General features: G+C 43.5%; 1 protein-coding gene across 1 annotated transcript in view; it reads left to right on the forward strand.

Moving 5' to 3' along the window:
* The window catches only part of SPOUT1 (SPOUT domain containing methyltransferase 1), a 151,934-nt gene extending 132,494 nt beyond the window's left edge, over positions 1–19,440 (forward strand). Inside the window, exons 2-13 of the mRNA XM_069069435.1 lie at positions 10,047–10,094; positions 10,466–10,508; positions 12,145–12,267; positions 12,946–13,105; positions 13,371–13,460; positions 13,718–13,767; positions 14,382–14,512; positions 14,705–14,777; positions 15,243–15,341; positions 16,419–16,521; positions 17,612–17,759; positions 18,375–19,440. Of these exons, the coding sequence (XP_068925536.1) occupies positions 10,056–10,094; positions 10,466–10,508; positions 12,145–12,267; positions 12,946–13,105; positions 13,371–13,460; positions 13,718–13,767; positions 14,382–14,512; positions 14,705–14,777; positions 15,243–15,341; positions 16,419–16,521; positions 17,612–17,759; positions 18,375–18,443 (1,128 nt within the window). The 5' untranslated portion in view covers positions 10,047–10,055 and the 3' untranslated portion in view covers positions 18,444–19,440. The remainder of the gene's footprint in view (positions 1–10,046; positions 10,095–10,465; positions 10,509–12,144; positions 12,268–12,945; positions 13,106–13,370; positions 13,461–13,717; positions 13,768–14,381; positions 14,513–14,704; positions 14,778–15,242; positions 15,342–16,418; positions 16,522–17,611; positions 17,760–18,374) is intronic.
* The last annotated feature ends 417 nt before the right edge of the window (positions 19,441–19,857 follow it).

A 19,857-nucleotide genomic window follows, 5' to 3' on the forward strand; every position in this document is an offset into this window, starting at 1 on the left:
AGGTTCAGGGTGCTGACCTTTTCTCCTGAACAAGGTAAACGATATATGTCTGACTGATTAAAGTAAGCTTGTTAACCCATTTTGAGTTGCTTTCCTTTGGCAAAGCAGATCCAAGAACCTGTGTGAGCAGGCACCCTGGGGACTCTGGGGTGCTTGCTGCAACATTAATGAAGTATGCTATTTCTTCTTCGCATCAAGAGTGACAGGAACAAATCACATGCAAAGCTCTATACTACATATTTATGTAAAGTGGCATTCTTTGCACTGATGATTATAAAATCAAAATATTGATCAACTATGAGAAATGGTGAAGATCCTCCATGTCCTACAGTATCAAATATTCTGCCAAGATTTAATTCTTTATGTAAAAATAAACAAGCATATCCATCTTATTAGTATGCAAATGTCTTTAATAAATGGTAAAATTATATGTATACCAAAGAATTGTTTTAAAATAAATTTTTTTAGGGGCATCTAGGTGGCACAGTGAATAGAGCACTGACCCTGGAATCAGGAGGACCTGAGTTCAAATTTGGCCTCAGACACTTAACACACACACAAAAACACTAGCCGTGTGACTTTGGGCAAATCACTTAACCCCAATTGCCCTACCTTCCCCCCTCAAAAAAAAAAAAAAGCAAAATAAATAGTATAAATTTTAGCCATGACAATTTCATATGGAATAAAAGCTCTCATTAGCTATTGGAGACTATTTTCCATATTAATGAGATGATTTAATTTAATTAATGTCTCCTGTGTCTTCCTATGAAATGTCATTTATGCTAATTAAATAAAATGTTGTTGAAAATTTCATTTTATTTCATTTCTTGAAAATATGCATATTAGAGGTAGCCAGGTGGCGCAGTGAGTAAGAGCGCCAGCCCCAGCATCAGGAGACCCGGGATCAGTTTTGGCCTCAAATGCTTGGCACCCACACAAAATAACTGGCCGTGTAACCTTGAGCAAGTTACTTAACCCCAATTGCTTTAGAAAAAAAACATACATAGTTAATGAAATTTCCTATGTGTACAGACTTTAGGGACACCCTGTATTTATTTGCATATTGTCTCTCCTGTTAGATTGTAAGATCCTTGAGGGCATGAACTGGTTTTTTTTGGCCTCTTTCTTGTATCTCTAGTGCTTAGCACAATGCCTGGAACATAACAGGAACTTAATAAATGTTTATTGACTGACTAAACAGTGGTTTCCCTCACCCCCATTTTAGTTTGACACCATTGCCACATGTAGGGTCAACTCTAAGTGGTTTCTTATGCCAACTCTAAAATAACACACTGGACCAAGAAAGTGTGAAAAATAATCTTAGGCCAGGTGAGATCATCAATGCAATTCATTTATTGATACCATGAGTAAGGTTTTTATAGAGTAATAGAACAAAGAAGGTAATTATAGGTCACTAAGTTTTCTAATACTACTTTGTTCAGTTTCAAGATGACAGACAATGATGTCAAGTAGGCCTTGGCGATTATCAATGTCCTTGCTGATTCCAGTACCCAAAGAATAGTATCTAAAAATGTAAATAATCATGAAAGGCAACTAACATCTTCTGGTTGGAATCCCAGAACAGGGAAGAGCCATGGATCTCAGATATCAGGCAGGCTCCGATTTACAGCTGCTTCCCATGGGAAAACCAGGACTACACAGTTTGGAATGAGTAGTATAACTGGAAAACCCAGAGCTAACTTATCTAGGACCAGCCTGATTCCTGGATCAGATGTTCTGACTCCCTCCAGCCACAGAGGCTACTTATCTAACTTATATACTTATTTGTATTCTACAGTTCCATGTGACCTGACCCTAAGATGCTTCTTTCCCAAAGCTCCAGTCTAATAAGCTGACCTAGGCCTACACTTAACCTTAACTAAACCCCAGCTCATGTTCTGACCCCCTCTCATACTTTCTCAAACTATCCTTCTGTTCCTTCATCCATGCAGAACACTTGAAAATAGAAAGCTCCAGAGGCCCAGATGCCACAGTACACAGATAGAGGCCCAACGCTGAGGCTCGCAGACAGAGACCTGGACGAGGCCTGATCAATGTGGTGGCAAGTTGACCCACCAACTACAAGGGCCACTGCCAGGCCTATCACCACAGGGCCGACTGGACAGAGCAGGGTAAAAGTCAAATGCAGGGGCAGTGGCTACTCCTGGGGACTACCAGTCCACAGCCCAGAAATTTTAAAAGCCCCTATCTGGACTTCCAGGGACCAGGATGGCAGAGTGAACCCAGGATGCTCCAATTCCCCCCCCCCCCAACATAGTAATTATTGCCCCAGGGCAAAACCTGGGGCAGTAAAGGCTTGGGAACCCTAGAGGAAGGGCATGGCTAGGACCCTGTCTCAAAATGGGTAAAAAGCAGACTACAAAGACAAAGACCCTGGAGTCCTACTATCCTGAGAGGGAGGAACCAAATTCAGAGGGAGACAGTGTTGACTCCGCACCCACAACTGAAGCGTCAACAGGGAACTGGTGTCAAGCACAGAAAGCATTCTTATATGAGCTGAAAAGGAACTTTGAAAACCAAATTAGAGAGATAGAAGATAAAATGAATAATTTTTTTACAATCAAAATTGCAAAATTAGAAAAACATTATAATGAAGAAAACAGCTCCTGAAAAAGAAAAATGTGTGATATGGAAAAAGAGCTCCAAAAACTAACCAAGGAAAATAATTCACTAAAAACAAGAATCAACCAAATTGAAGCAAATAACTCTATGAGGACCCAAGAATAAGTCAAACAAAACATCAAGAATGAAAAATTAGAAAAAAGAGGTAAAATATCTCAATGGAAAAATAACTGACCTGGAAAACAGATCCAGGGGAGATAACCTGAGAATCATAGGCCTACTGGAAAATCACAATGAAAAAATAAGCCTGGACAACATCTTCCAAGAGTTCATCAGGGAAAACTGCCCTGACATACTAGAACCAGAGGGTAAAATAGAAATTGAAAGAATCCACTGGTCACCTCCTGAAAGAGATCCCAAATTGAAAAGTTTGAGAAATGTTGTGGCCAAACTCCAGAACTACCAGGTAAAGGAGAAAAGACTACAAGCAGCCAGAAAAAAACAATTCAAATATTGTGGAATCACAGTGAGGATCGCACAGGATCTGGCAGCTTCTACACTGAAAGATCAGAGGAAGTGGAATACAATTTTTCGCAAGGCAAAAGAGCTCAGATTACAACCAAGGATGACCTATCCAGAGAAACTTAACATATTCTTCCAGGCAAGGAGATGGTCATTCAACAATATAATGGATTTCCAGATCTTCCTGATGAAAAAGCCAGAGCTCAATGGAAAATTCAACCTCCAATTACGAGACACAAGAGAGTCATAGGTGAACAAGGAAAACACACACATACACATCCTGTTATTTAATAAGAGCAAACTGTTTATAGACAAGTAGGGGGTATGGGTATAAATTACAAAAAATGATTATTAAAAAACGTTATTAAGGGCTACAAAGGGACTGCAATGGAAGAAGCAGAAAGAATGAAGTGGAAAAGGGTAAATTATGCCACACAAAGAGGCATAAAAACAATATAGTAGAGGGAAAGAAGGGAGGGAGATGAGCATTATATGAACTTTTCCCTCATTGGTTCTGGTGCTATAGCGGCAAGCACCCCAAGCATCCTCAGGGTTTGCTGCCCATACAGGTTGTTGGATCTGCTTTGATAAAGGAAAGCAACTCAAAATGGGTTAACAAGCTTACTTTAAACAGTCAAACCATATATCGTTTACCTTGTTCAGGGGAAAAAGGTCAGCATCCCGAACTTCAAAGTATACAGGGAGAATTATCAAGACAGAAACAGATCAAGTAGACAGCTTTCCAAACTGTCCAGCCATTACATCCATACCCAATCAACATCTGGGTTTCAACATCTGGGTTTTTCAAAGGGGGGGGGGCTCCAGACAACGGCTTCCCAGAATCCATATCAAATCACAGAACACTTCTCAAAGTGAGCCCCCAAAACAAAGCCTCACATCAGGGCTTATATAGCCTTCTCCTGGATCAGAGAATGTAATAACCTTCTGGACCCACTGGCCAATCAAAAAGTATCTACTGAAAAACAAGCCTCCCACCCCAGGCTTCAGGTGCACTTTGGCCTAGGGGCAGGAAAGATCTTCCAAATTTGCATTCCCATTACAGGTGCAAGGAGGGAATAACACAACCAGTTAAGCATAGGACTCTATGGAGAAGAGAGACAAAACATATCATAATAGAGGGAAAGAGGGGAGGGAGAAGAGCTTTGCATGAGATTTGTTTCTGTCACTAGAAATACTCTACAGGCTGTTGCGGGCGTTTGCCCTTACAACAGATCTAGACGACTAGCCCTACAGCCCTCTTACTTACCCATCCCGGGTCTTCGGTCGTCACCGGCCCCTCACGGGGAAAAACACCAGACAGAAGGCGGAGGAGTGAAGCGGGGTGGTTTATTCTTCAGCAGTTACATGGCGGAGAGAGAGAGAGCGCCCTCTCACACGAGAAAATATATAGCGAGTCCGAGCCAATCACATCGCAGTCTTACATTTATGACCTTATATGGTGATCACCCCATGGCCTTATATGGAGATCACCCCATCAAGCTTATACATATTCATTCAAAACAACCATGGCACCGCCCATAAACCCCTCCCCCTCCCCCATCAACAGGCAGTAGGAGGGGGGAAGGGCTAAGAAAGCAGAGTGGTTAGAAGGGAGGAAAGAAGTAAGGGAGTGGGGGGCTGATAAGAAGGGAATACTGAGGGAGGTGGTGGTCAAACGGAAAACTATTAAGGAGGGGAAGGGAGAAGGCGAGAAAAATATAAGCATAAAAACAGGGGAGGGAATAGGATGGAGGGAAAGAAACAGACAGTAATCATAAATTGTGAACGTGAATGGGATGAATTCTCCCATTAAATGGAGGTGGATAGCCAAATGGATTAAAAACCATAATCCTATAATATGCTGCTTACAAGAAACACATCTGAAACAGAGGGATACACACAGGGTAAAGGTAAAAGGCTGGATTAAATATATCATGCCTCAGCTAAAGTAAAAAAAGCAGGGATAGCAATCCTTATCTCACATAAAACAAAAGCAAAAATTGATCTAATTAAAAGAGATAAGGAAGGAAACTATATCCTCCTAAAAGGCACCATGTTGAACAAAGCAATATCATTACTTAACATATATACACCAAGTGGTATAGCATCCAAAGTCTTAGAGAAGAAGGTAAGGGGATTAGAGGAAGATATAGAGAGCAAAACTATACTAGTGGGGAACCTTAATCTCCCCCTCTTTGAATTTGATAAATCCAACCTCAAAATAAACAAGAAAGAAGTTAAGGAGGTGAATAGAATTTTGGAGAGGGTAGGTATGATAGCTCTCTGGAGAAAACTGAATGGGGATAAAAAGGAATATACCTTCTTCTCAGTGGTATATGGCACATACACAAAAATAGACCATGTACTAGGACATAAAAACCTCACAATTCAGTGCAGAAAGGCAGAAATATTAAATGCATCATTCTCAGATCATGATGCAATAAAAATCATATGCAATAAAGGGTCATGGAAAGACAGACTAAAAATTAATTGGAAACTAAACAATTTAATCCTAAAGAATGAGTGGGTCAAATAAGAAATCATAGAAACAATCAGTAATTTCATTCAAGAGAATGACAATAATGAGACAATATACCAAAATTTGTGGGATGCAGCAAAGGCAGTTCTTAGGGGAAGTTTTATATCCCTGAGTGCATGCATGAATAAATTAGAGAAAAGGGAGGTCAATGAATTGGGCATGCAATTGAAAAAGCTAGAAAAAGAACAAATTCAAAATCTGCAATTAAATACTAAATTAGAAATAATGAAAACCAAAGGAGAGATTAATAAAATTGAAATTAAGAAAACTATTGAATTAATAGATAAAACTAAGAGCTGGTTTTATGAAAAAAACAATAAAATTGATAGACCCTTAGCCAATATGATAAAAAAAAAAGAAAGGAGAAAACCAAATTATGAGTATCAAAAATGAAAAGGGTGAATCTACCTCCAATGAAGAGGAAATTAAAATAATAATTAGGAATTATTTTACCAAATTATATGCACATAAATTTGACAATCTTAGTGAAATGAATGAATATTTACAAAAATATAAGCTGCCCAGATTAACTGAAGAAGAAGTAAATTACTTAAATAACCCCATCTCTGAAAAAGAAATTGAACAAACCGTCAGTGAACTCCCTAGGAAAAAATCTCCAGGGCCAGATGGATTTACTAGCAAATTCTATCAAACATTTAAAGAACAATTGATTCCAATACTCTACAAACTATTTGGGAAATTTAATGGAGAAGGAGTCCTACCAAATTCTTTTTAATGCACAAACATGGTACTGTTACCTAAATCAGGAAGAGATTTAAAAAAAGATATAAAAAAGAAAATTATAGACCAATTTCCCTCATGAATATAGATGCAAAAATTTTAAATAAAATATTAGCAAAAAGACTACAGCAACTTATCACAAGAATAATACACTTTGATCAGGGAGGATTTATTCCAGGAATGCAAGCATGGTTTAATATTAGGAAAACCATCTTATAATTGATCATATCAACAATAAAACTAGCAAAAACCACATAATTATCTCAAGAGATGCAGAAAAAAGGCTTTTTGACAAAGTACAACATCCATTCCTGTTAAAAACACTAGAAAGTATAGGAATAAATGAAGCCTTCCTTAAAATAATAGGTAGCATCTATTTAAAGCCATCAGCAAGTATTATATGTAATGGGGATAAGCTAGAAGCATTTCCCATAAGATCAGGGGTTAAACAGGGGTGTCCACTATCACCCCTCTTATTCAATCTGGTACTAGAAATGTTAGCAGTAGCAATTAGAGAAGAAAAAGAAATCAAAGGAATCAAGTTAGGCAAAGAAGAGACCAAGCTATCACTCTTTGCAGATGATATGATGATATACTTAGAGAATCCTAGAGAATCAAGTAAAAAACTACTTGAGACAATAAATAAATTTGGCAAAGTTGCAGGATATAAAATAAACCCGCATAAATCTTTGGCATTCTTGTATATTTCTAATGAAATCAAACAGAAGAGATAGAAAGAGAAATCCCATTTAAAGTTACTGTAGACATTATAAAATATTTGGGAATCTACCTGCCAAAACAAAGCCAGGACCTGTATGAACACAACTACAAAACACTTTTCACACAAATAAACTTAGATCTAACTAATTGGAAAAACACCAATTGCTCATGGCTGGGTCTAGCTAATATAATAAAAATGACAATTTTACCTAAATTAAATTACATATTTAGTGCCATACTAATCAATTTACCAAAAAATTATTTTATAGAACTAGGAAAAATAGTAACAAAATTCATTTGGAAGAACAAAAGGTCCAGAATATCAAGGGAATTAATGAAAAGAAATGCTAGGGAAGGTGGCCTAGCTATACCAGATTTTAATCTGTATTATAAAGCAGCAGTCATCAAAACTACTTGGTACTGGTTGGGGAATAGAGCAGTGGATCAGTGGAATAGATTGGGTACTCAGCAGTCAGTGACTATAATAATCTACTCTTTGATAAACCCAGAGATCCCTGTTTTTGGGATAAGAACTCACTATTTGACGAAAACTGCTGGGAAAACTGGAATACAGTATGGCAGAAATTGGGCATAGACCATTATCTAACACCATATACCAAAATTATGTCTAAATGGATGCATGATCTACGTATAAAGGCTGATACTACTCTAAGCAATCTGGAAAAGAAAGGAATAGTTTACCTGTCAGATTTATGGAGAGGGGAAGAGTTCATGACCAAACAAGAATTAGAGAGCATTATAAAATGCAAAATGGATAACTTTGATTACATGAAATTGAAAAGCTTCTGTACAAAGCCAATGTAACTGAGATTAAGAGGGGAGTGGGAAATTGGGAAAGAATTTTTACAACCAATGTCTCTGATAAAGGCCTCATTTCTAAAATATACAGAGAATTGAGCCAAATCTATAAGAATACAAGTCAGTCCCCAATTGATAAATGGTCAAAGGATATGAACAGGCAGTTCTCAGAGGAAGAAATTAAAGATATCTATAAGCATATGAAAAAATGCTCTAAATCACTATTGATTAGAGAAATGCAAATCAAAATAACTCTGAGGTACCACATCTCACCAGTCAGATTGGCTAAGATGACAAAACAGGAAAATGATAAATGCTGGAGAGGATGTGGGAAAATTGGAACACTAATACATTGCTGGTGGAGTTGTGAACTGATCCAACCATTCTGGAGAGCAATCTGGAACTATGCCCAAAAGGCGATAAGTAATTTCATATCCTTTGACCCAGCAATACCACTTCTAGGGTTGTATCCTAAAGAGATCATAGAAGCAGGAGAGATAGGTCTTATTATCGGGGAAACACGGTACCAGTGTCATGTTTGACAAGATTGATGTCTGGGGACCAAGGCTAATGGAGACTCAGTATGTGGATAATTACTAAGGAGTTAACCTAGAGATAGGGTATTGAAGGATTCATGGGGGCAGTGGGACACTATACAAGGGGGAGATAATAGTTGCCTAAGCTGGAATGTTTATAGATACTTTTGTGAAGGATTCATAGGTGTAGCTTGTTATTATTCCAAGCTGAGATAAACAATTCATAAGTTGTTTCTGGGCAGAGTTAATGCTCTGAAGCTGGGGGTGGGGGGTGGGGGGGAATGTGATTTTACAGACTGGTTTTACAAATTGGTTTTACAGACTGATGTTACAAAATTGATATTACAAACACAGATCCCAAACACCCCATCAATTCCATCTGATACAGTCCTTCTTTATAACCTGACTAATGTCTAATGTGAAAGTATCTGCAGATCCTGTACTTGATTGTATGCCACTATGGGGGAGGAGAAAATTTGAAACTCAAAGAACTGGGGAACTGAATCTTGTTAACTCAAGGTATACTAACAAGTTAATAAAGACCAAAAAAAAAAAAAAAAAGAAAATGGAAAGCTCCATATAAACACTCATAAATGTTCTACAGGTAGCCTGAACCAGAAGACAGTGAAGATAAAGGATCATTGATGTGGGCACTCTCCTCAGTCCTGGTTGATTTCAACCCCTTAGTAAGTAGCCTGCCTCTCTTAATGTATCTGAAAATACTGACCACCAGTAAAACAGCCTAGTTATTATAGTGTGTATACTTGAAAGACTCATGGCTTCATCTGCACTCATGCAGAATGCAACCTTCTTCAGACTTTAGCAGTCTGTCTTAATAACTGCTATACCTGCACACTGGCACCTGGTGGGTGACCCAAGGGTGATGGATGAGCTCTCCATACTTACTTGAGGTAGGTAGGTCTGGAAAACTGCCAGTCGCTGGGCTTTGACATGTCAGAATCTGTCAAAACTTGGTAGAATTAGCCTGATCCCAGATCTCTAAGCTTTCATTCTGCTGGGCTAGAGGACATCAGGAGCTCATGGTCACAACCTCACTAGGATGCAGCTTGGCAGGAAATCTAGGAGAAGAATACTTTTACACAGTGCAAAGTCTCAGCACTGCTCGAGCCAGGGTAGGCTGTGAGTCATTAAGACCTGGTTTCTAGTCAAGGTTCAACCTCTAAATTCACCTTGAACAAGTTGCTTTGGCTGCTTGAAATGGTATGACAATCCAAGGACTACTTCCACGGAGCTGGAATGAGGAAGAAATAAAAAAAAAATCTGGCAGCTGGGGTTTAATTCCGACCCTGCGCACAGATATAATGGACAATTATTCCGCAAGGCAGACTGGGGTTGGCTTGGGGTGGGAGCTCGAGCAAAGCCTTAGCCTTCTGCTGGGCAGCTCAGAACAGCTGGAACACAGCAGGTGAGCCTAGGGCTCAGTGACACGTGCTCCTGCGACCTGGTGCCTCCCCCTCCCTCCGCCCTCACTCACCTCGAGCTCCCTGATTGGACAACTGAATGAAGAGGGGGTGTGGTCTCCAGGGTTCCCCTTTGATTGGCTGGGGACGGGCTACCGAGGTTCTGTGTGCAAGATGGCGGCGCTCGTGGGGAAGCAGCCCCGTGGGGCCCAGGTGAGTTGGTGGGGCTGGCGCGATCCTGGGTTTTGCTGGGCCGCATGGCCCGGGGACGGACTGTCCGTGGGAGGCGGATCGCAGTATGGAGAGTCTTCTAGCAGGCCTGCTCTCTAGGGGGCTGTAGATGACCCCGGGACCCCACGTGTGGCCTTCCCGCGGCGGCTCGGAGCTGCCAGAGTTCAGGGGGGCGATTGAGAGTAGGGGGTCGGGGCAGTGCAGGGCGTGGCCGGGCTCGGTCCTGGCCGGGGTCTGAGCTCGGCTCACGGCTGGGCTCCGGGCTTGGTCCGGCCAGCATAAAGGCTCAGCTTCTGCCTGAATGGAGGGGTGAATGGCGAACAGGCTCAGACTTTGATCTGCTTCCTTTCCAGCGAGAAGTACGAAAAATCGAGTGGAGGAAATTGAAGAAAGAGAGTAAGAACCCGAAGACTGGAATAATTTAGGGTGGTTGGTTTTTGTTGTTTTTAGTTGGTTTCTAGGCATAGTGTCACTCTCATGTCCCATTTGGCGTCCTGTAGAATGCTAGAACTTAATTGCTGACAAAACCTTGAAGACATTATAGTCTCAAACCTTCATTTTACAGAAGAGAAAACTGAGGTTCAAGCAGGGTAAATGACCCCACTGAAGTTTACCAGCGAACTACAGTGGTTTTGCCGCTGTGCCAAACTGCTTCTGTGCAGTAGACCTTTTGGTGGTATTTAACATCCCTTTTTTAAAATTTTAATTTTATTACTACCTTTTGGTTTTGCATCACCATATATTTCCCTTTTCCCTTCACTTCCTTCCCCTAAGAGCCATCCTTTGTAACAAAGAAAGAAAGCAGTTCAGCAAAACTAACAGACATAACCAAGTGTGACAATATACCACACCCATATCACACCTCTTCTGCAATAGATGGAGTGGAAAAACATTTACTTTACTAAGAGCTCAAACTGTGCCAGGCAGTATGGGAATCACTGGGTTTATAAATACAAGTAAGGAAGATAATCCCTGCCCTCAAGAAGCTTCATTCTAATTTGGTAAGACTACATTGATGAGGGTGGTGAGCAGGGAGGACTGCTTTGGCAGTGTTGATTAGAGTACTGATTTCAATGTTGTCGTAGGAAGATGGGCAAGGTATTGCTGGAAGGTAGCATGGAATCAGGCCCAGATGAACATTCGAGGGCTTATGATCTAATGCTTACCAACTAGAAGCCCAGGGTCCCAGGGCCAGAGACTGAGGTAGAGGTAGTAGTAAGGGAGTATGGCCACAGGAAGATGGCCATCTTTAATGGCATAGGACAGTGGCCATCTAAAATATCTGTGTAACAATCGTCTTAAAGCCCAGGAAGAAAAGGATGGGGAGGGAAGAAAAAGTGGGAATGGGGCCAAACTAACTTAGACTTACAGAATACCTGATGTCTTCTTCGAGATGGATTAAGTAGCTGAATATTTATGAAAATTCATGAGAGAATAAATTAGATTTTTATTTTATAATTTCGGAAAACCTAAGTGTCATCCATATTTTCTTAGGAAATTTCATGCAGGCTTCATATGTTAGGTTTAACAAAACCATTTGGGGTTTGTTTTTAAAAAGTGCTAAAGGTTTCAGTTATTTTTATGTATCGTTGATTGTTTTACATTCTGCCAGCATTTTGTTCATAAGCCAATTTTAAATCTTTGATAAGCAGCATGATACATTGGGAAAACTACTGGACTAAGGAGTTTCCAGATTTGAGTTTGAGTCTTTACTCAAACATACACTAGCCATGTGGTCATGGAGAAGTCACTGAATCTTTCAGTCTCTGTTTTCTCAACTGAAAAACAGAGATAATTATGCTTAAGCCTTCCATCTCAAAGAAAGCAAACTATAAAGCACTACCTAAATGTGAGTTTTTGTATTCCACACAATTTACATCATTTGGAACTTGTTCCATTTTCTGTATCTCCCTCAGGATTTTCCCATGGCTCCATGCTTTCAGAAATGCTACCCTCAGGCCAGTGCTAATTCTGTCCCAACCCCAAACCTATTCTATCATCCCCATGCCTCATCTGAAGATCTTCTTTCCAGGGAAAGAAGAGAAGAAGAAATGGAGAGAGCTGAAGATGATAAAGAAGTTAGAGAAGCAGCGAGCTCAGGAAGAGGCAGAGAAGCAGAAAGAAGAGGCTGAGGAAACACAAAAGCAAACAAACGGTATCTCCCAGGGGCCTTTCTCCAGTTCCCTTGACTTTTTGTTGTTTTCACTAGGCCTAGGGTGGCTGGTGTCTCCTTTTGGAGATGTGCACAGGGCTGTTCAGGGTTACATCAGCCTGTGATTTGAGGGGCTAAGCATCTTCCCCACACAGTCACAAACCTGCCATGGCCCCTTGTGTACTCACTGGTCACCATGTGTCACATTTTGCCATTAGAAAACCATAAAAGCTTAGCCTTTCAGGATGGGAGAGGGTTGTGAGAATCTAGGCCAATTCCTGCATTTTACAGGAGAGGAAACCAAGGCCAAGAGAGGGTAAAGTGGTTCACCAAGGCCACACAGCAAGTTAGTAGAGCTAGCATTAGAACTTGGATTTCTAGAGCAACTACATTAAGAAACTTTGCTAAAAAAAAAAATCCTTGGAGTTATTTTCAGTAATTAACACCTTTCCAGTGGCATAGTAAATTGTGAACAGGACCCTCAGAAAGAGATTTGGAGGAGGGTCTAGAATGGTTAGAAAGCAGCCCCAGTGCATGCAGTCCTGGAGGCTGCATGAGGGAAAAGGGGTGTCAGGGAAAGCTTGGAGGTGAGGTTTCAGGAGATCTGGTTTCTAGGCCCAGTTCAGGAAGGTTCACTGGGTAAATCATGGAATGCCATGTCCCCCCCTTTGACTCCTCCAGGGCGATCATACACCCTGAGTGTGGCCCTCCCTGGCTCCATCCTCAACAATGCCCAGTCTCTGGAGCTTCGAACCTATCTGGCTGGCCAGATTGCCCGGGCCTGTGCCATTTTCTGTGTGGATGAGATTGTGGTATTTGATGAAGAGGGTGAAGACGTCAAGTAAGTGGCTACCCAGGCCAGGGGGAGGGGGCAGTGTTGAGAGAAGGGTGGGGGAATAGGGCCTCTGTCTACTCAGCACATACAGATGACCCTGTGGAGGTCAGGGCCCAGAATATTCCAGTCAAATGAAAGAGGAGCTGAGGCCCACTTCCTGGATAGAGGAGGCAGGAGATCATGTTTTCCTTCCTGCTCATGGGGCCAGTTGCTTCAGAAGCATTAGGAGGAGCTGAGCCTCTGAGACAATTAACCCTTCATCTCTTTCCAGGAGCATTGAGGGGGAATTTGTTGGCATTGGGAAAAAAGGACAGGCCTCGGTGCAGCTGGCTCGAATTCTCCAGTACTTGGAGTGCCCGCAGTAAGAAGAAATTTGTCCTGGGGGGAAAGGGGAAGAAGAAGAAGGAGGGGAACGAGTGGAAGCCTCTCCTCTGAGAATAACCCCCCCCTCCCCCAACCTTGCCTCTTTCTGGGGATGGGGGAAGGTCCCTGGGTCGCAAGCCCAGAATGAAAGAGGGGAGGAAGGGAGGATTGGAGAGCAGGGCCAGGAGGGAAGGTGCTTGGGTGGACTGGAGGGGAAGTTCTCCCCAGGGAATTCACTGAGGATAACTGTCCTAGGTACCTGAGGAAAGCCTTCTTCCCCAAACACCAGGATCTGCAGTTTGCAGGTAAGAACTTGGCTGTTCTCCATATCTTCGGTGTCATCGCTCCAGCTCTTAAATCTCACCCCTCCATCCCCATCCTTGTAGCTGTGTCTGAAAGAACAGTTATCCTGGAGTTATCCCAAAGTCCTGAGCTCCTGTTCTGCCCCGCCCCCACCCCAGCTTCCTGTGTAGGGAAGATGGTAATGCTTGCAGTATTTTCACAGGCTCATGAGAAAAGTGCTTTGCAAACCTTAAAGCTTCATATAAAATATGAGATATTGCTCTTAGAATCCAGATTATAGGTGTTAAGTAGATCTTAGGGAAGGTTGGGAATGTTCACTCTACATGTTTGATCTGGGGTAAGTCAAAGTCACTGAGAGCAGATGCCATCTTCATTCACTGCCCCCATGGTGAGCCTCAGTTTCCTCCTTGGTTAAAATGTGCGCATTTGACCACTTGGTCTTCAGAGTGTTTTCTAGCCGTGGCATTCTCTGACTTTTTCCTAGTTACATAGCTCAAAAGTTACCAAGCAAATCTCCTGACTGCCCAGCCTAGACCCTTTCCTCCAGCCCCCCTGTACCCTCTGGAGCTTCTTGTATCCTGTGGCCACCCTCGGTTCACTTCTCCCTCTTCCTCAGGGCTGCTGAATCCCCTAGACAGTCCTCACCACGTTCGGCAGGAGGAGGTTTTGGAGTACCGGGAAGGGGTTGTGTTAGACAGGCCTACCCGGCCTGGACGAGGTTCCTTCGTCAACTGTGGCATGAAAAAGGTACCCTGCCTGGGGCCCCCAGGCCTGGAGGATTGTGGCCTTCACTGGCTTAGCACGATGCCTTGCACATAGCAGGAGTCTAATGAATGCTTCTTGACTCCAATAGACATACCTAATTTCTCAGGTCTTCTCTTGGGGTGGTAAAGGGGAGATTCCTTGCTCAGGCCCAGACACAGCCTCTTTCTTCTATAGGAGGTGCAGATAGACAAGAACCTGGAACCTGGTCTGAGAGTCACTGTGCGGTTGGACCAGCAGCAGAACCCAGGTATCCTGCTCCGCCCACCCCAGCCCCTCTCCTAAGGCTCAAGTGAGAGGCAGACCCAAGGACCTTGAGGAGTCCCTGCTTAGGACTTTCCTCCTCAGATTTTCTCTGTGCAGTTTGTCTGGGTCTGCTTTGTCTCTGTCATATTTCATCTACATTTCATATGTCCTGGCTTCTCCCTATTAAAACTATAAGCTCCTTAAGGACATTTTCATTTTTGAGTTGATACATAATGGGCATTTAGTCATTGATTGTTGGATTGTGCCCCATGAACACTAAGACTGCCTTTTCTACATTTTTATATCTTCAGTGGCTAGCACAGCTCTCTGTATAGAGGAAGCACTTAGCAAATGTTTATTGAATAAATTGACTCTGGCTGGAAGCCCTTCTTAGGGTTGGGCTTGAAGAAGAGGCCCAGGGTTTACAGGGGGCAGAGGTCTCACAGTCTCCTTCCTTCTTCCCTTCCAGAGAGCAAGAGCCTCAAGGGACGAGTTGTATCAAGCCAGGAGCCCCGAACACATGCTGGCCTCTACTGGGGCTACAGTGTCCGCCTGGCCTCCTGTCTCAGTGAGTACTTGATCCTCCTGCCCATAGTGGGGCATTGGCCAATGTGCTTGAAAGAGCAATGGGCTGACAATTGGGAGGTTTTTTTTCCCAAGTTTAATCCAGGCCATGCCTCTTATCTTTGTGTCACTTCAGACAAGTTATGTCCAAGCTTTGGGTCTCTGTTTCACCATTTGTAAAATTGGGGGCAGGGAGGGGGGACTGAAAGATTTTCTTTTCTTTTTTTTTTTTTGGAGGGCAATTGGGGTTGTGACTTGCCCAAGGTCACACGGCTAGTTTTTGTGTTAAGTGTCTGAGGCCAGATCTGAACCCAGGTCCTCCTGACTCCAGGGCCAGTGCTCTATTCACTGTGCCACCTAGCTGCCCAACTGAAAGATTTTCAAGGTTACAAATAGTACAATAGAAGGAACACTGGATTGGAGTCAAAAGACCTGGGTTTGCATTTGAATTTGGTTATTTACAAGCTATTTGATCTGGGCAAGTCAACTTAACCTCTGTTGACCTTGATTTTGTAAAATGAGAGGTTTTGACCAAGTCAGGGGTTCTTAACCTAAGTTAAGAACTTAACCAAAGTACCACAGGTCCCTTCGGCATACTGGTAATTTCTTCTCAGAATAATGTTTGTTACAAAGGAAACCAATTATATTGAAATAGTTAAGTGTTTTTTTTTTAAGGTCATACATCTTATAAGAACCCCTGGACTAGCTTGGTTGTTTCAGTCATGTCCAAGTCTTTGTGACCCCATTTGGGGTTTTTTGGCAAAGATCCTGGAGTGGTTTGCCATTTCCTTCTCCAGCTCATTTTACAGATGAGGAAACTGAGGCAAAGGTTAAGTGACTTGCCTGGAGACACACCACAAGTTCGTGTCAGTGGCCATCCTCAGGCCTTCCTGACTCTAGGCCCAGAGCTCTGTTGATTTTGCCACCTAGCTTCTCTTCCAGCTGTCAGAAGTTTTTTCTTCTTGGCCCAGTTTAGGCACCACCCAGGAAGTGGGTCTCAGAATTAGGAGTTCTGAGTGGAAGGGAGGAGAGGTTGCCTGAGCTGTATCTCGTCTTAGCTAAGCTGGACTCTTCTCTCCAGGTGCGGTGTTTGCTGAGGGCCCCTTTAAGGATGGCTATGACCTGACTATAGGAACCTCAGAGCGAGGGGAGGATCTGGCCTCAGTCCAGCTTCCCAACTTCAGGTGAGCTACTGTCAGAGACAGAAGCACCAGGGTGGGGGTGGGGATGAGGGGTCAGAGGAAGCAGGATAGTGAGGAGCTAGGGAACTGGCTAATGTTCTGGAACTCAAGTCACCATCATTCCCTCCTCCTGTCTCTCCTATACCCATTCTATGCCCTCACCCTATCACCACCAAAGCCATGGGAGAGGACTCGAATTAGTTACCAATTGTCACAGCTACTGCTATGTGCCTAGCTCTGAGAGAAGCCAAAAAATGTATAGTCTGCCTCTGCCAGACTTTATTACCCATCTGGGGAAATGAAGTGATTTGGGATGGGAAGGCTGCACAATGAGGGGGGTTCCCCACAGGCCAGCTTGTCTGATAGATGCCTGAAGGAAAATCCTCTGCAGTATCCCTGCCAAGCATTTCTCCAGTCTGTCTGGACAATGCCAGGGATGGAGAACCCACTATCTCCTTTTGTTTTTTTTATTTTTGTTTTATGAGGCAGTTGGGGTTAAGTAACTTGCCCAGGGTCACACAGCTAGTAACTGTTAAGTGTCTGAGGCCAGATTTGAACTTGCCTCCTCCTGACTCCAGGGCCGGTGCTCTACCCACTGTACCACCTAGCTGTCCCATGTTTTTGGTTTTTAAAGGCAGCTTTGAACAACTTAAGGATTCTGATCAATGCAACCACTGTCTACCTCTTTCTGACAAGTTTTTTCCTTATACGCCAAAGTTGGCCTCACGATAGTTTCCACCAGGCACTCCTAGTTCTGTCCTCTAGGCCCAAGCTGAGCAGTGGGTCTTTTTTCCACCTGATGGCTCGTCAGATACTCAAGGACTGCAGTGAGTTTGTCTCCTGAAGGCTTCTCTTTGTCAGTGTAGAGGCTACGCATAAAAGAAGCTTGTGGTCATTTGTGTGGTGTTTTAGAAATCCAGAGAAGGAATGGCTGTTAAAGAGGCTTCCTGAACGAGGGTGGCATGTGAGCTGGGCTGTGGAGGCTGAATAAGATTTGAACAAATGTTGGAAGTGTCATGAACACCCCAGTCTGAGCGCCTGATTTCACCCTCCTCTGCCCTCTGCTCATATCTTTTTTTCTCTCCCCTTCAAGCCATGCCATTGTGGTGTTTGGGGGCCTCCAGGGATTAGAGGCTGGTGTTGAGGCTGATCCCAACCTAGAGGTCACAGATCCCAGCATTCTCTTTGACTTCTATCTCAACACCTGTCCAGGACAGGGCAGCCGCACCATTCGTACTGAGGTAAGAGTCTTAAGTGACCTTTCTCCCATGGCTCCCACCTTCCTGTGACATCACTTTCTTTCCCCGACTGTCCAGGGCTGAACCCTGGAACTGTCCAGAAGACCTTTCCCCTGCAGAACTCCTCTTGCCTCCTTTTCCACTGGGCATGTTGGCCTTCAGCATGCCTCTCTTGGTACTCTTCTAGAATGTTGAAGCTTGTAGCAGCAGCTTGGGAGGCTGGGTTCCTTTCTCCTTTGATCATTGCCTCTCACTTCCCCAGGCATCCTTTGCCCATCTGAAGTTGGTGCTCTAGGCTGTGGATGGAAAGATGAAGTCATAGGATATTAAATGTTAGGATGAGGAGATCCTTTAGAAATGAGTTAGTCTGACCCCATCGGTTTACAGATTTAGGTTATTTAGGTAGAAACTGGACACATTCCAGAAAGATGCTTGCTTCCATATTATGCCCCCAAAGAATAACATTGCCTGAACATATTGAACATATGTTAAATATAACATATTTAAGAGTATATTGTGGGAATGATACGGGGATATTCCCTGTACTGGAGATCTGGGAACCAGGGTACTCCCTCTCAGTACTGCCAGGTTAGGTCTTTCCAGTCTCTTCTGTTCCAGGAAGCCATCCTCATCTCCTTGGCTACCCTACGATCTCATATCACTGTGGCTGGGGCTCGGCCCGACTGAAGGCATCATGAAATGCTGCCCTTGAGACCGACTGCAACTCTGACTTCCCTGCTGATGGGAGGCCTCAGGACCTGATTTGTTCAGGTGCAAGATGGATGAAGAATGACCCCAAGACTGAAACCAGTTCTTCTCCGGGACCCTGCCTCGCCTGGGGGCAAGAGGGATGGAGGTCTTAACAGACAATTAACCAGGAAATAAAGTGGGGCAGTGCCCCTTCCTTTTCATAGCTTGCTTTCACAAACCCTTTATGTTCCAGTTTCATGCTGTGCATAACAGCAGCAGCCCTTCACGCTTTAGAAAGCACCTTCATAGCCATCATCTCAACAGCAATTAGGTGGCTGCTGTGTGCAGGGCCCTGTGCTAGCTAGAAAGTTTAGGTGGTCCTCATGCTTCCTGTGAGGTAGGTGGGGCAGTAATTATCCCCACTTTACAGGGGAGGAAACAGGTTTCAGAGTCCAGTGCACTTGGCACCACATCACACTGCCTACAGATGAGGCTCAAGTGCAGTGAGAAAATTATAGCTGCAAAAAAATGGTAGCCCACTAGGCTGAGGCTTCCATGATGTGATGCCTTCTGGGACCAGAAAGTGGCAGCATAGGCAGCTTGTCCTGCCCCCAAGCAATTGGCTGTGCTTCCAGACATGACCATAAGGCGGCAGCACTGGGCCTCTTGCACATAGCTCCATTTGGATGGCTTCTACCGTGTTTCCCTGAAAATAAGCCCTCCCCTTACTGTGTAAGATTCCTCTAAAATAAGCCCTCCCCCAAAAATAAGCCCTATTGAGATTGCTACTGTAGTGAAGGTGATCCCCTGCGCTACACACTACATTATGGTACCCGTCGTGTGTCCACCCCCCCTCCCGTGAAACGCACGCCGTGCTCAGAGCTGCAGCAGTGAGCGCGTCATCCTGTTCTTCCCCAGTGATTTGCTTGCTGGTACATTTTTTTGTTCACATTTACCTGTTTATTAAAATTGCTGTCAATGTTCATTAAAATAAGCCCTCTGGTGTTTTTCTGTCCAAAACAATTAATAAGACAGTGTCTTATTATCAGGGAAACATGGTATCTATCTGGACCACATATCCAGAGAGAGGAGAATTTCATAGCCTGTCCCAAGCAAATTCCTGGCTCCCCAGATCGGTGTCCTGGGGACCTTTTAGCAGGGAGGAGAAACTGTGCTCCCACCCCATCACAACCCTTAGCCTGTCCTCAGATTGTTTCTTATCCCCATTGTAACAGATTCCCTCCAAGCCAAAGCAGGCTTTCTTCCTTAAACTTGAGTTCTGGGAGAGGGCCTTTCATGTCAGTCATCTGTGGTTTGGAGCGACAGGTTCAGGACAGGAGCTAGACTGCAGGGGATTGACAGAGACAGAACAATTAGAGTAAGGGATGGGGGGGGGGGGGAAGAAATGGTT

The sequence above is a fragment of the Petaurus breviceps genome, unplaced genomic scaffold, assembly GCF_028583685.1.
Source record: "Petaurus breviceps papuanus isolate PSGF00001 unplaced genomic scaffold, PetGlider_PUasm1.0 90779, whole genome shotgun sequence".
NCBI classification, from domain to species: domain Eukaryota; kingdom Metazoa; phylum Chordata; class Mammalia; order Diprotodontia; family Petauridae; genus Petaurus; species Petaurus breviceps.